Source organism: Bombina bombina, chromosome 2 (genome assembly GCF_027579735.1).
Source record: "Bombina bombina isolate aBomBom1 chromosome 2, aBomBom1.pri, whole genome shotgun sequence".
Classification (NCBI taxonomy): Eukaryota; Metazoa; Chordata; class Amphibia; order Anura; family Bombinatoridae; genus Bombina; species Bombina bombina.
This window is the reverse complement of record NC_069500.1, coordinates 355985735-356002021: the sequence shown is the minus strand read 5'-3', so window position 1 is coordinate 356002021 and position 16287 is coordinate 355985735. Positions and strand designations below refer to the sequence as shown.

General features: G+C 39.9%; 1 protein-coding gene across 1 annotated transcript in view; it reads right to left on the bottom strand.

Annotated features, from left to right (window-relative positions):
- The window catches only part of TMEM120B (transmembrane protein 120B), a 195811-nt gene that overhangs the window by 71701 nt on the left and 107823 nt on the right, over window positions 1-16287 (bottom strand). The window contains exons 6-8 of the mRNA XM_053701749.1: window positions 11691-11780; window positions 3827-3892; window positions 2073-2134 (exon numbers count right to left, since the gene is read on the bottom strand). Coding sequence (XP_053557724.1) covers window positions 2073-2134; window positions 3827-3892; window positions 11691-11780 — 218 coding nt within the window. The remainder of the gene's footprint in view (window positions 1-2072; window positions 2135-3826; window positions 3893-11690; window positions 11781-16287) is intronic.

Below are 16287 nucleotides of genomic sequence, written 5' to 3'. Positions count from 1 at the left end.
TAATCAGGTAAGCATAAATTAGGTTTTCTCTTGTAAGGTGTATCCAGTCCACGGATCATCCATTACTTGTTGGATACCAATACCAAAGCTATAGGACACGGATGAAGTGAGGGACAAGGCAGGCGCTTAAACGGAAGGCACCACTGCCTGCAAGACCTTTCTCCCAAAAATAGCCTCCAAAGAAGCAAAAGTATCAAATTTATAGAACTTTGAAAAAATATGAAGTGAAGACCAAGTTGCCGCCTTACAAATCTGTTCAGCAGAAGCCTCATTTTTAAAAGCCCATGTGGAAGCTACTGCTCTAGTAGAATGAGCTGTAATCCTTTCAGGAGGCTGCTGGCCAGCAGTCTCATAAGCTAAGCGTATTATACTCCTTATAGCCAAAAAGAAAGAGAGGTTGCCGAAGCCTTTAGCCTCTCCTCTGTCCAGAGTAGACAACAAACAATGCAGATGTTTGACGAAAATCTTTAGTAGCTTGTAAGTAAAACTTTAAAGCACGAACCACGTCAAGATTGTGTAATAGACGTTCCTTCTTTGAAGAAGGATTAGGACACAGTGACGGTACAACAATCTCCTGATTAAAATTTTTATTAGATACCACCTTAGGTAAAAAACCAGGTTTGGTACCCTTGAAGAACCTTAAGAACTAAATTTAAACTCCAAGGCGGAGCAACAGGTTTAAACACAGGCTTGATTCTGACAAAACGCCTGCACGTCTGGAACCTCAGCCAGACGTTTGTGCAAAAGAATAGACAGAATATGATCTTTATAACTTAAAGTAAAATCAGTACATTTGGTACACATTCTAAGAGGGGGTTCCACAATGGCTTCTAAACATAATGAACAAGGAGTTTCCTCTATGTCAGACATGTTTAAACAGACTAGCAATGAGACCAGCAAGCTTGGAAAACACTTTGATAAATGTAAACAAGCAAAAAATAAAAACGGTACTGTGCCTTTAAGAGAAACAAATTTTGTCAGAAATTGAAAAACAGTGATAAAAAGCAGTAAATCTTACAAAATTTTAAAAGTGTGTATAATAGGCTAACAGAGCATTGCACCCACTTGCAAATGGATGATTAACCCCTTAGTTTCAAAACCGGATCAAAAAAACGATATAAACGTTTTTTTAACAGTCACAACAAACTGCCACAGCTCTGCTGTGGCCCTACTTGCCCATACAACGACTTTTGAAGGCACAACAAGCCTTTGTAGAGGTCCTAAGTGTTCAGGGGACTCCTTCAGGGAAGCTTGAAGTCTCAAGCTGCAAAAACTACTGTACGATTTAGGCCTGAAATTAGGCCCCTCCCAAATTGTACTCACAGTGAGAGGGCCATAAAAAACTATCCCTAGGCAAAATCTAGCCAGCCATGTGGAAAAACTGGGTCCCAATAAAGTTTTATCACCAATATGTAGAAAAAAACGTTTAAACACTTCCAGCAAACGTTATCTTATTTTCAGTAATGTGAGAAAGTAATAAGAATATTACCTTTTACAGCAAGCATGATACTAGTCATTATTAAATCACTGTAATCAGGCTTACCTTAAATAAATCGGGTATTAACAGCATTTTCTAGCATATTCATTTCTCTAGAAAAATTTAAACTGCACATACCTCATAGCAGGAGACCCTCCACACCATTCCCCCAGCTGAAGTTACCTCATCTCTTCAGTTATGTGTGAGAACAGCAATGGATCTTAGTTACAACCTGCTAAGATCATCAAAAACCACAGGCAGACTCTTCTTCAACTTTCTGCCTGAGGCTAAAACAGTACAACTCCGGTACCATTTGAAAATAATAAACTTTTGATTGAAGATAAACTACATAAATTTACCACATCTCTCTAGCTACTTCCTATCTTGTCGAGAGCTGCAAGAGAATGACTGGTAATGGCAGTTAGGGGAGGAGCTATATAGACAGCTCTGCTGTGGGTGATCCTCTTGCAGCTTCCTGTTGGGAAGGAGAATATCCCACAAGTAATGGATGATCCGTGGACTGGATACACCTTACAAGAGAAAACAAGTTAACTAAACCAGATTAAACAATGTAACCATAGTTGTAATCACTTACTTTGATATATTGAAAATGCTAGAAATTGATTGCGGAACATCCGATACATGATACCATCTGGCCTAAAAGAATTAAAACAACAAATAAAAAATCATTGCTTTGTTCCCTAAAAAAATGTGCATGCAGTTATCAAATGGTTTAGTCCACAGAATTTATTCAATAAGTCACAGATTTCCCTGTGTAATTCATTTAAATGAACATAAAAGCCCATTATCAATCATAAGTTTATAGTATAATTTTTACACAAAACCCATGATAAAAGAAGATCTTGATTTATGTAGATAAATCACTTAAGGATTGTTATTGACCCCTATTGTGTTGTACCCCAGCAAAGGGTGTTAAATTTAGTTCCAGAGCACTTCTGTTCTGACTGGCGATTGGTGGTTACATACATGCGTCACTAACAGTGCCAGCCACAGAGCTGCTGTGGAACTTACTTAAATCCCTGCAAACACATTAAACAAATTGCTTAACACAGTTATATGAAAATGCTCTAACAAACTAAAGCATTTTCTTATTACACATTTATTCCCCTTTAAGACACCATTACACAGAGGACTGCTAAGAGGTTTAAGGTAATATAACCAAGTCTCTCAATAATGAGAAGAGTCGTGAAGTTAAAGGGATAGGAAAGTCAAAATGAAACTTGCATGATTAAGACATTTTAAGACAATTTTATATTCACTTCTATTTTGAAATGTGCTTGGTTCTCTTGGTATCCCTTGTTGAAAAAAAAAGTACATATCCTACACTAGTGGGATCTAGCTGCCGATTGGTGCCTGCACACATTTCTCTCTAGTGATTGGCTAACTAGATGTGTTCAGCTAGCTGCAAGTAGTACAATGCTGCTCCTTCAGAAATGGATAACAAGAGAATGTAGCAAATCTGATAAGAGAAATAAAAGAGAAAGTTTAAAAAAATTGTATGTTCTATCTAAATCATGAAAGTAAATTTTGGGGTTTCCTGTCCCTTTAAAACACAAAATTAAAGGGTCTATGGTAGATGGATTAGTGGTGTTGTCAAATAGTTACACGCAGCATGCAGTATCCTGTGTAAGGTTTAGAACTGAATTATCACCCATCTATTTCTCCTTGCACAAATCATAAATAACTACTTGCGTTTTTGCTTTGGCTACAATGAATATATGTTTAAAAACCTGCCGACATACGGCTCTACTACTTAACCCTTTAGTGGCCTCTGTGCCTGAATAAAAGGTTAAAGGGACATACAAGCCCAATGTATTTCTTTAATAATTCAGATAGAGCATACACTTTTAAACAACTTTTCTATATAGCTTTATTATCAAGCATGTTAAGCTCAGGAGCGTGCACGTGTCTGCAGCACTATATGGCAGCACTATTTACTGCTATGAACTGCGCCAGACAAGTGCACACTGTCTATCTAGAGATTGCTTCAACAAAGAAGAACGAGTATGAAACAAATCTGATCAGAGAAGTAAATTGGAAACATTTTTAAAATTGTATGCTCTTTCAGAATCATGAAAGATCATCAAAGAAAAAAAATGGGTTTCATGTCCCTTTAAGAGACATTTCACCCAAAACTGAAATGCACATTTGTGCATTTAAATGCTGAACAGAAGAACTGTTGGAATATAGTTTTAGTAAAAGAAATTCTAATAACAGCTAACACTTTTTATGGTGAGAGCTTGTGCAGTGCACGAGTACGTCTATGTACCAGGATGCCTTGCATCGTGTTGGTGATGACTAAACAGTAGGTGCATGAATCATACTTACCATGTTAGCATCACCCCTGAGAGAAAAGTGGAGACGTAATGATGGGTAACCCACCATCCCTTTATTCTGTGTAGAAACAGCAAGTATTGGTAAAGGGTTAAACATCAGCAGGTAAAGGGTTACTTACAATATCAATACATAAATACACACACAATACAGAAGAATTAGATAACCTCTAAAGCATAATAGCTCTCTAACACCATGACACTGCTACAGTACATTACTCTTGTATCAAACACAATCTTATTAGGAGCTGCTGGACCTTTACGGCTAATGGGGAGAATAATAGGGGCGTTTTCTGGAGCCTTTAGAGAGTTTGTGACAAACTAGGTCCTTTTAAAATCATTTGTGCAGGTGTTTTATGATGGAGAGATCACACTATGCTCTGCCACCATATTGGGAAACAGCACCAAACTTTTTTAACTTCAAAATATAATAGGCTCTGCAGACAGATGTGCACTGTCCCAGCAGGAATTAAATCTCAGTGCTTGCCAAGCATCTGTCTATTTTGACATCTTTTCCCTTAAATATCCACATTTGCACGTGCGCCTGTAGGTCTTGCATTCTGGCTTGTGTCCTTGCCTTAAGACTGATTATGTTCATTGAATGACAGTAGAGCGAAATAAAGAATCTCCTTTTTATTTCTTGTTTAACTCATAGATATGATCAATAAAGTCATCCTCTCCATTTATCTTCTTCACTTTGTTTAGGTGATGAAGTTGACTTGCTCCTTAAAAATATGTTTAAAGGGACACTAAACCCAAAGTTTTTCTTTCGTGATTCAGATAGAACATGAAATTTTAAGCAACTTTCTAATTTACTCCTATTATCAATTCTTCTTTGTTCTCTTGCTATCTTTATTTTAAAAGCAGGAATGTAAATCTTAGCAGCTAGCCCATTTTAGGTTCAGCACCATGGATAGCGCTTGCTTATTGGAGGCTTACATTTACCCACCAATAAGCAAGCATAACCCAGGTTCTCAACCAAAAATGGGCCGGCTCCTATGCATCACATTCCTGCTTTTAAATAAAGATAGCAAGAGAATGAATAAAAATTGATAATAGGAGTAAATTAGAGCATGCAATTTTAAGCAACTTTCTATCTGAATCATGAAAGAAAAAAATTGTGTTTAGTGTCCCTTTAATAAATACAGATCTAATAGAGCTAAAACTAATTCCTGACATTTCAATACCAATTTTTGTAATTACACACATTTACTGTATGTTTAGAACAGCTACAATAAGTAGTTGCAATACTTTACCACTAGAGGGCAGCATTATCTGCTGAACAATAAACCATTATGTCAACATTACCCATAAACTATACCCAGAAAGTCAATGAGAGGAATTGGTATATGCTTTGGATTATTATCAGCATATATAATCCCTTTAAAAGGCAGAGTGTCAGTGTCTGGTGATGGCCCAGAAGGATAAAAGCTGAAGGTCAGAAAGTGACTAACAAAGACTTCTGTTCCTTTTATTTTTTTTAAATAAACCCACACACAATATAAACTACACATTTAGCCTTCTTAAAATTTGTCATTGAATAGAAACATTACTTGGGATGTTAAATTAATATTTGGTCCAAATTATTAATTAGTCATCAAGGGAAATACCCCAGACAAGCTCACAGAAAACTAAAAATACCCCAGACAAACTCACAAAAAACAACAACCACCCAGAAATACCCCAGACAAACTCACACAAAACCAGAAATACCCCAAAGTCACACAAAATCAGAAATATTTCAAACTCATACAAAACCAGAAATACCCCAGACAAAGTCACACAAAACCAGAAATACCCCAAACTCACACAAAAACATAAATACTAGTCCAAACTCATACAAAACCATAAATACTAGTCCAGACAAACTCACAAAACCATAAATACCCCAGACAAACTCACACAAAACCAGAAATACTCCAGACAAACTCACACAAAACCAGAAATACTCCAGACAAACTCACACAAAACCAGAAATACCCCAGACAAACTCACACAAAACCATAAATACTAGTCCAGACAAACTCACAAAACCATAAATACCCCAGGCAAACTCACACAAAACCAGAAATACTCCAGACAAACTCACACAAAACCAGAAATACTCCAGACAAACTCACACAAAACCAGAAATACTCCAGACAAACTCACACAAAACCAGAAATACCCCAAACTCACACAAAACCATAAATACTAGTCCAGACAAACACAAAACCAGAAATACCCCAAACTCGCACAAAACCAGAAATACTCCAGACAAACTCATACAAAACCAGAAATACCCCAGACAAACTCACACAAGACCAGAAATAACCTAGACAAACTCACAAAACCATAAATACCCCAGACAAACTCATACAAAACCAGAAATACTCCAGACACACTCACACAAAACCCCAGAAATACTCCAGACAAACTCACTCAAAACCAGAAATAAATTCTACATTTTAGCAACTGAATGAGGGCAGGAATTAAAGGGACATTGTACTGTAAAACTAGTTTCCCCTTTATGTGTTCTCAACAACTTGTTATAGCAGCTGCAGAGTATAAAATGTATGGGAAAATGCTCCTTTAGGTTTATTTTGTATACAGGTAAAAATCCCCAAATACGGAATTCCAAAATCCAGAATTATTATGAAATCCCGATTTTTTTTCATCACCATTTTCCCGACAGTAAGTCATAACATGCAAATATATGTTTCCTTCTAAATACAGGGAGAGTCCACAGCTGCATTCATTACTTGTGGGAATACAGAACCTGGCCACCAGGAGGAGGCAAAGACACTCCAGCCAAAGGCTTAAAGGGACACTGAACCCAATTTTTTTCTTTCATGATTCAGATAGAGCATGACATTTTAAGCAATTTTCTAATTTACTCCTATTAATTTTTCTTTGTTCTCTTGCTACCTTTATTTTAAAAGCAGGAATGTAAATCTTAGCAGCCAGCCCATTTTAGGTTTAGCACCATGGATAGCGCTTGCTTATTAGAGGCTTACATTTACCCACCAATAAGCAAGCATAACCCAGGTTCTCAACCAAAAATGGGCCGGCTCCTATGCATCACATTCCTGCTTTTTAAATAAAGAGAATGAAGAAAAATTGATAATAGAAGTAAATTAGAAAGTTGCTTAAAATTGCATGTTCTATTTGAATAATGAAAGATTTTTTGGGGGGGTTTAGTGTCCCTTTAAATACCTCTCCCACTTCCTTCATCCCCCAATCATTCTTTGCCTTTCGTCACAGGAGATTGGCAGAGAAGTGTCGGAAGTTTTTTGGAGTAGTTCCTTATGAGGGGTACTTGCCCTTCGGGATGGAACTGGAGTTTAAAGTAGTCTTGTCAGCCTCTCAGTGAGAGCATTTATGAAAGTTAGAGTCTGGAGATGCACTGAGAGTCTTTCTGCAAAACCATCCAGACTCAGATTAACAGCTTCTATAAGCAATCAGCGTTGACGAGTTTCTCTGCCTGCTTTCTTCACTCAAGTCCATGTCAGAGGCACTGCTACTATCTGTCAAACTTGAAGAACCGTGTTGCTAGTCCACGGATTGGATTCCGGTAAGATCGTTTCATTTTATACACACATGTTAACGATAGAAGACAGGGTCTCAGTGGGACTCCTTTATCTATATGGAATCAAGGGTTAATATCTCCTGAGGGGGATTATTGAACAATGGGGTCTTTTTTAATCAGGTTTGTTATGTGATTTGACTGCGTATGTGTAAGGAGACATTTTAGGCTCTTAGGCTGATACGGAACATACAGGTTGTAGAGTTGCACAGTTTTATTAAGCTGGTGCGCTTTTCCTTAGAAATGTTTTCATTTCTAATCCGTTTTGGATAGTTTTTGTTTTAAGAGCTTGGGGTTCTTGTGGAAACTCTCTTTTGGAGTTTCGTCACTTGGATTGTACCTGGTTATATCGACTTTGATGGTCGAAATAGATGTCTTCTGATGGAAGCTTCTGGATCTCTGGTCGGGGTGATTTTTCCCTCGATTTTATAGATATGAAAGTTTAAGCCTCAGAGCTTGTTTCTTTATTTGTTTATTTTCAGTTCCCAGCACTGCTGAAACTTAAGTTTTTTATGACAGACGTGTCATACTCTTGATGACAGGCAGGACCTTTTTGGGGTATTAGTTCAGTCTGTTCTTTCCTTCTAATATAGAGAAGGAGCTTTCTCAAATTATTCTGGTCCAGGTAGAGCAGGTCCGTCTATACCGAAGGACAGGCAGGACCTGTCTTGGGTTCTGCTTGATGGGTACTTGATGCTGGATCGTATGGAATGGCCCGTCTTTTCTGGGTCCAATGATTTTTAAGCAGAGCTTATTAGATCTCTTTGTTCAGAGTGATTACTCGGTTCTCTCTATCTGGATTTAGGAAGAAGGATATCTCTCCTGTCTAAAGCCGTCCAGTGTAGCCTGGTAAATATCTCTGTGGCTTTTCATCTCGAAGATTGATGGTTCAAATCCGGCGGCTGACGCAGACTGTCCATTTAAAACATGCTTGTTTAAAACAGGTCCGGTTCTTAGGGACCGTATTCTTCTGAAACCTCGCTTCGGTCCTAAGTTTTGGAATCTGGGGTTTAATGTGGCAGTAGCCTATTTCTAGGTGTGCGGTGGCTCCCAAGCCTTGGCATTTCTGGTTTTTCCAGCGTCTGCTAGTAGACTTTTTGGGATTTGCTTCCTGCCGGTTCCATCCTCAGAGGTGGACCTAGATCTGATTCCTGGTGTTGCCACCAGGTTAGATCCTTTGGATGCGGCTTAGTCTTTCAGACAGTAAGGCCCTTTGCCCTAGAGCTTAAGAAGTTAGAATTACTTCATCGGGTTCTGCCCTCCAATTCACCTTCAGGCCTTAGTTTTGTGCTGTGTGATTCAACCCAGGCCGAGTCTTCGGCATAGCCTTGGGCTTTGGACTTTGTCTTAAGAGTTTTTGTGGATTACCGGTTGGGGAATCGTTCTCCAGTGTTTGGTCCAGATCTTCCGATGTTGGAGATTTTTATCCTAGTTTCCCCGGGGCAGTTTTGTCTTGGTCTCTTCCCTTCCAATCATCCTTTGGGGGTTTTTTCAGTCGAGCAATTTGCTCTGAGGTCTGGTCTTCTGGGTCCATGCAAGTCGGGACCTCTTTGTTAAATGGAACAGATGTTCCTTGCAATCAAACATTTGATCTGACTATCCAGAGTTTTTTAGAATGGAAAGAAGATCGGGTTCTCAGCTGAGGTCAGTTGGACTACGTGGACTAAGGGATGAGTTCCCGGCCTAGCAAGCTGTAGGTTTGGAGTTGAATTCTGCTGTGGCAGTTTTCTTAAGAATCTGAGGAGGTTTATTTTAACCTTCTTCTCCTCAGCCATGTCTCGCTCTTTCGAGGAAGGCTCAATCCTATCTGGAGTGGACGTCAGTGGGTCGGTTACTCCTTTTTACCCATGAGTTAGTGATCTTGCTTTAGAGGCTTAGCTGCCATGAGAGTTCCCTTGTTGCATGGATCTTCCAGGTTTGGGTCTCTTTGCATCCTGGGATCTTTTATTCCGGGGCCAATTGCGATGGATTCGCTTAAACCTATCCGAGAGAATGTTGTTTTCTGAAGGACTTCCTTCAGCTCATACCTGGTTCCTCGTTACCTATTTTAGGTGTGGAGAACTCCCTCTCTTTTTGTCGGGAGGAGCCAGCCGACTCTTCTGGATCCTGGAGTATTCTTCTTGAGCTGGAGAAGGGCTTGTCTAGCTAGTTCTTATTCGAAGGGGCAGCCAGCAAAGATAGCCTGTTGGTTAAGTTAACTGCCTGGCAAGCGGAAAGTTATAGATGGTTACCAGCTGTAGTTCCTTCTCTGGTATGTGGTTTCACAAGCAGTCTTTGCTCTCTATTTGTGAGCCGGTTCCAGAGGTTCATTGGTCTTTCATGTATTCAGTTGTTTTGCTAGGTCACTGCCAGATAATTTCCTTTCCTTCGATACAGGGAGAGTCCACAGCTCCCGCCCGGTGCTCTCTGATGGGCGGCCCTAAATTGAAGTTATTTTCTTCTGACACCTTTTTCACCCTGATATTTCTCCATTCTGTCTTGTTCCCTCGGCAGAATGACTGGGGGATGAGGGAAGTGGGGGAGTTATTGAAGCATTTGGCTGGGGTGTCTTTGCCTCCTCCTGGTGGCCAGGTTCTGTATACCCACAAGTAATGAATGCAACTGTGGACACTCCCTGTACAAAGGAAAGGAAATGGAAATTATCTGGTAAGTCATAATGTATATTTAATGTATATATATATATATATATATATATATATATATATATATATATATATATATATATATATATATATAACATTTATACCATATATATTTATAACATAAATACCAGAATTAACAGCATTAGTAATATCTTGCAATTTCAGTTGCCTTGTCAGCTGACTAAAATGACACAAATAATGAGAAGTGTGGCTAGTGCAGTAAAATGACTGTATAAGATTGTCTGATTGCATTTAATACATCTAAAGGCAATCAACAAAACACATAACATAAAATACATATGTTATATTAATTTATTTACTTAAAAAAACACTACAGCTACAACTTTTAGCTTTGAGCACCTGTAGAATTATTCGATCACAGACTGTTGCATGGACAAATAACAGTGCATTGCAGGTAATGTTCTAAATTAAAACCTCAGCAGTCTGGCAAGGCGCAGCCCCCCTACACAGCTATAAATCAAGCCTCTGTTGTCTCTAATGGAGCTGAACTAGAATAAATCTTCCTCCACACTAAGAGCAGATACACATCATGCCTATAGCTGCTAAGCAGCAGCAATTAACCCTGTGGCAAGCAAAACAGCAATACTCTGCAGTCATCAAAATCTCAGTGGCAGGATAACATATATGTGGCAAGCTTCCTGACTTAGGAGGCAATTTTTTTATTATGATACTCAAATTAAAAGAAAACCAGCTTACTATCCCATGACAAAAGACAAACACATCATAAACTTTAAACAGTGCATAAAATGATTTAAAGGACCTTTACAAATTATAAACCTTTTACTGAGTTAATGTCAGAGCCACCCTCTTTGTTAATTACTCTCTCACACAGTTTCTGTGGAGAATGCATCAGGATCCGGAACTTTTCAGGAAGTGTAGAAAGAAACACTCTAGATAGCAAAGGAGGCGGAGATGACATGAGGATGCTGTGATGCAGTGCCTTTGTGCGCAAGTGGCATTGTGGGAAATGTAGTTGCTAGCCAAATACCCCTAAAAAGCCTCTAGCTGCACCGAGCCAAAATTTTAGGTGTTGCTGGATGCAGAAAGCAGCAGCCATCATGTGTAAGTGTGGCACACCCATAGGTGTCTTGGGGGCTTCAATCAAGGGCACCAGGGACAAATTTTAAGGTGCCAGTGGCGCCTGCATTTGTTGAGCTCTGCTAGAGACAAAATTTATCATAGTTGCATGCAGACAGGTTTGCAAGAACACGTCAGCCTGCAATTGCTACTTTCGATGCTGCACTGCATGGGGAAATTTAACATTGCACAAGAAGATTCTTGTACAATGCCGCTTCTGCGCAACTGGTCGGGCATGTCAATCACCCAGAACGAGCAAGTGTCGGAGTGACTGATCTCGCCATCACTGAGGTGAACGACAGGCAGAAGAGGCAGTTTCTGCTTCTTTTTACAATTAATAGCTGTTATTAGTTCTATCACTATGGTCCTGCTAGTGCTCCTGTTGAGGCCTTTAAAGAAGGATATTTAGCAAAGAAATTCTAAGGTGCTATCCTCAACATTGAAAAACTTTCCCAATGCCAAATTGCAGCTAGGTTGAATATTTCTAAGTAGACAGTACAACTCACGCTGAAGATAAAATCATTTCCATATGTGTAAACTCTCAGCACACTCACCTTGAGCCATTGCTAATGAGAATGCTTTCCCTTATGGTTAGTGTGCAGAAGTACCAGACCAAGAGAAAGTTAAACACTTCATCTGTCACCCTGGAAGGAAATAAAGAGTTGGTGTGAGGCTCACGCTACATGCAAAGCAGTCAATCAATTGCAGGTTGTACATGTGCCAGGAATACCAGATTAGCTTTCACTTACTGTGTAACCTTTAGTTAAGTGCCTGTACGGTACAATCTGTCTCTAAACCTTGCTGAATAAAATAAACGCTGACAATAACTGAAGTACCCAGTGCACGTGCTTCAATAAAACAGCACTTTTAAAATAATTTGTTTACATTTAATAGCCGTGGTACCCTCTACAGTATATAACTATGGGTTCAGTCACAATCTATTATGTGATAACTGTTGACAGAATAGTGGCCGCCAATGAGCATGTTACAATGTTAAAGCAATCACAATCATTTTCCATTGATTTTTGGCACTGAAAACACATTATTGAATAATTGCTGATAATTACCCCTGTACTTAAAGGATATGAAGCCCAAAAATGTTCTTTTGCGATTTAGACAGCGCATATAATTACCCAAGTAGGTATCTGGAGCTCTACACGGTAGTAAATAGTGCTGCCATTTAGTGGTCTTGCTATGTATAACATTATATACCCAAGTAGGTATCTGGAGCTCTACATGGTAGGAAATAGTGCTGTCATCTAGTGGTCTTGCTATGAATAACATTATATACCCAAGTAGGTATCTGGAGCTCTACATGGTAGGAAATAGTGCTGCCATCTAGTGGTCTTGCTACTGTAACACATTCTTGCAAAACTGCTGCCATATAGTGTTCGTTATTATTATTATTATTATACTTTATTTATGAAGCCCCATCATATTCCGCAGCGCTGTCCATGGATACAGATTATTTAAATAAAACAATAGTATAAAACTTCTAAGACTAAGAGACAGGACAGAATTTACAAACACATACAGGAGGAATCGAGGGCCCTATTCCTGTGGGATAATCTAGACAATCTAGAAGGGTAGGAGGTTGAGAAACATGAGGTGAGGACTGCAAGATTGAGAAAGATGTTAATGCAGAGTTAGAGGAGGTAAATGTTGTTAGGTAAAAGGAATATTATTGAGTTGGGTGGTAGGCTTATCTGAACAGAAAAGTCTTCAGAGAGCATTTAAAGGAAGAAAGATTAGGGCAAAGCCTGACAGCACGAGGGAGAGTGTTCCAGAGGGTAGGTGCTGCATGACAGAAGTCCTGCAGTCTAGCATGAGAGGAGGTGATAGTCGCAGAAGCAAGGAGCAGGTCATTGTTGGATCTTAGTGGGCAGGCTGGAGTATACTTGTTTATTAGAGAGGATAGGTAGAGGGGAGCGGAGTTGGTGAGAGCTTTGTATGCAAGGGTGAGACTTTTGAATTTAATTCTGCTGTGTATGGGGAGCCAATGAAGGGACTCGCAGAGAGGTGCAGCAGATAGAGAGCGACGGGAAAGGTGGATCAGCCTGGCAGAAGCATTTAGGATGGATTGAAGAGGGGAGAGGCGGGAAAGAGGAAGGCCAGTAAGTAGGTTATTGCAATAGTCAAGTCGGGAAATAACAAGGGAGTGGATTATTTGCTTTGTGGTGTTAGCGCACAGAAAAGGTTGAATCTTGGAAATGTTGCGTAGATGGTTGCGGCAGGATGTAGAAAGCGATTGGATATGGGGGGGTAAAGGATATATTTGAGTCAAGTGTAACTCCGAGGCAGCGGACTTGGGGCGATGGGGAAATGGTGATGCCGTCAACAGGGATAGAGAAGTCACAGGTCGGCATAGAGCTTGAGGGGGGGATAAGAAGGAGCTCAGTCTTGGACATGTTAATCTTTAGGTGGTGAGAGGCCATCCAGGAAGAAATACCAGATAAGCAGTTGCTGACATGAGAAAGGACAGAGGGAGAGAGAGCAGGGGTGGAGAGGTAGATCTGGGTGTCATCAGCATAGAGGTGATATTTGAAGCTATAACTGTTGATAAGTTTACCCAGTGAAGAAGTATAAATGGAGAAGAGTAGAGGACCCAGAACAGATCCTTGAGGTACTCCAACAGACAGAGGCATTAGAGAGGAGGAGTCATTAGCAAATGACACAGAAAAAGACCTGTGAGAAAGATAAGAGTGAAACCAGGAAAGAGCAGTGTCACAGCTAAGGGTCTGTAGGAGGAGGGGGTGGTCAACTGTGTCGAAGGCAGCTGAGAGGTCAAGTAGGATGAGTATGGAGTAGTGGCCAATATTTTTAGCAGAGAGAAGATCGTTCGTAACCTTGGTAAGGGCAGTCTCAGTTGAGTGTTTGGGGCGGAATACGGATTGCAGGGGGTCAAGCAAGGAAACATACACTTTCATAATAGAAGTAAATTAGAAAGTTGTTAAAAATTGAACGCTCTGGGGCCTATTTATCAAATGTCTGTCCAACATGATCCGATCAGCTGACCATGTCCGACAGACATCGCTGAACTGCTGGTGCAACGCCGCCCCGCTAGCAGGGGGTGTCAATTAACCCAATCGTATTCGATCAGATTGATTTCTGGCGATCGCTGTCCACCTCCTCAAAACAGGTGGACAGGTTATGGAGCAGCGGTCTTTAGAAGGCTCGCCAGAAACAGAGGGCTTCAAGCTCCATACGGAGCTTGATAAATATGCCCCTCTATCTGAACCATGAAAGAAATATTTTGGGTTTTTGGTATTTTGCCCCTTTAACATGGGATAGTCCTAAATTGTGACACAATTAAGGTTGCCACCTCAGCCATGTTTTCCTGGACACTTACTAGTTACACATGCTGCAGGGAGGAAAATGAATAGTGCTGTCCAGGGTCACTATTTTTGTGCGCTCCAGCAGCACAATGCATATTGCCCTCCGCACACCCTACAGCATGTGTAACTCATAAGTGTAGAGGAAAACATGGCTGAGGTGGCAACCCTAAGTACAACACATTTATGGACCCATTTTTCACTTATCGAATTATCAACAGCTAAAGGAACTTGATACAGAATATCCCAAGACGTTTTTACTTTTGCACATAGACAAGACATACTGAAGTTAACAACTGATGCCATTCTGTCTGTATTTATACAACGGTCTTGCTTTATTCAGGCTCTTTTCCTCTCTCTTTTATCACGCATTTTAGTGAGCATTCATTAAATTGTATTCATTGAACAAATACATGTTATCTTCTTACAGCAAAGGTGAACCGCTTGAAAACACGAGCAAACGTGCATTTTTAAAAGACACAATTTTCCATATTAAATCCCATGTCACAATCAGGTGTCACTATTATAAATCTTATGGGCTTCGGAAATTCATGGTATTCCTTATATAGATATCAACATGTGTTAGTAGAGACCTGTTTTAAAGAGGAGGTTGTTGAGTATTTTAGTTTTTAATTTAATTTTTGTATTTGATTTTTTGATGCTGATATCAAGAACTTGACAACAAAAAGCTGAGGCCTTTTATCAGCAAAAGCAATTAGGGATTGCGATATGAAATCCATTATGACAATATGGGATAGCTTTCCAAACTCAATATCAGCCCAAAATATTGGCAACATTGTGATTGACCCCTATATGTTTAATCTCTGCAAATGTATTAAACGCATAGTAAAAGTGAGGTCCAGAGCAGTAATGCACTACTGAACACATCTGGTGAACCAATGACAAAAGGCAGAGGTATTTGTAGCCACCAGCTAGCTCCCAGTAGTATATTGCAGCTCCTAAATCTAAGTATGCTTTTCAACACAGGATAACAAGAGAATAAAGTAAAATTTAATAACATATGTTCATTGAAAAGTGTCTTAAAATGTCCTGCTCTATCAATAAAGTTTCATTTTAAGTTTAATGTCCCTTTAAGTCGCCCAGGAATAGCAGCTCTCAATGAAAAACATAAATTATGCTTACCAGATCATTTCATTTCCTTCTGTACAGGAAGAGTCCACAGCTGCATTCATTACTTGTGGGAATACTGCACCTGGCCACCAGGAGGAGGCAAAGACACCCCAGCCAAAGGCTTAAATACCTCCCCCACTTCCCTCATCCCCCATTCATTCTGCAGAGGGAACAAGGAACAGTAGGAGAAATATCAGGGTGAAAAAGGTGCCAGAAGAACAAGTTAAAATGTAGGGCCGTCCATCAGAGAACACGGGCGGGAGCTGTGGACTCTTCCTGTACAGAAGGAAAGGAAATTATCTGGTAAGAATACTTTATGTTTTTCTTCTTAATACAGGGAGAGTCCACAGCTGCATTCATTAATTGTGGGAAATTATAGCCAAGCTCCAGAGGACACTGAATGCTAATGGGAGGGCAAAAAGGAAGAGGCCGCCCCCATCTGAGGGCACCACAGCCTGTAAAAACCCTTTCTCCCGAAGACTGTTTCAACAGAAGTAAAAACTCGATAAAACAATTTGGAGAAAAAAAATGTAAGAAAGACCAAGTAGCCGCCCAACAAATCTGATCCATAGAGGCCTCATTTTAGAGACCCAAGAGGACGTCACTGCTCTCGAAAAGCTGAGCCGTAAACTTCTGAGGAGGATTGTGTCCAACCGTATCATATGCCAAGCGGACGACACCCCTCAAC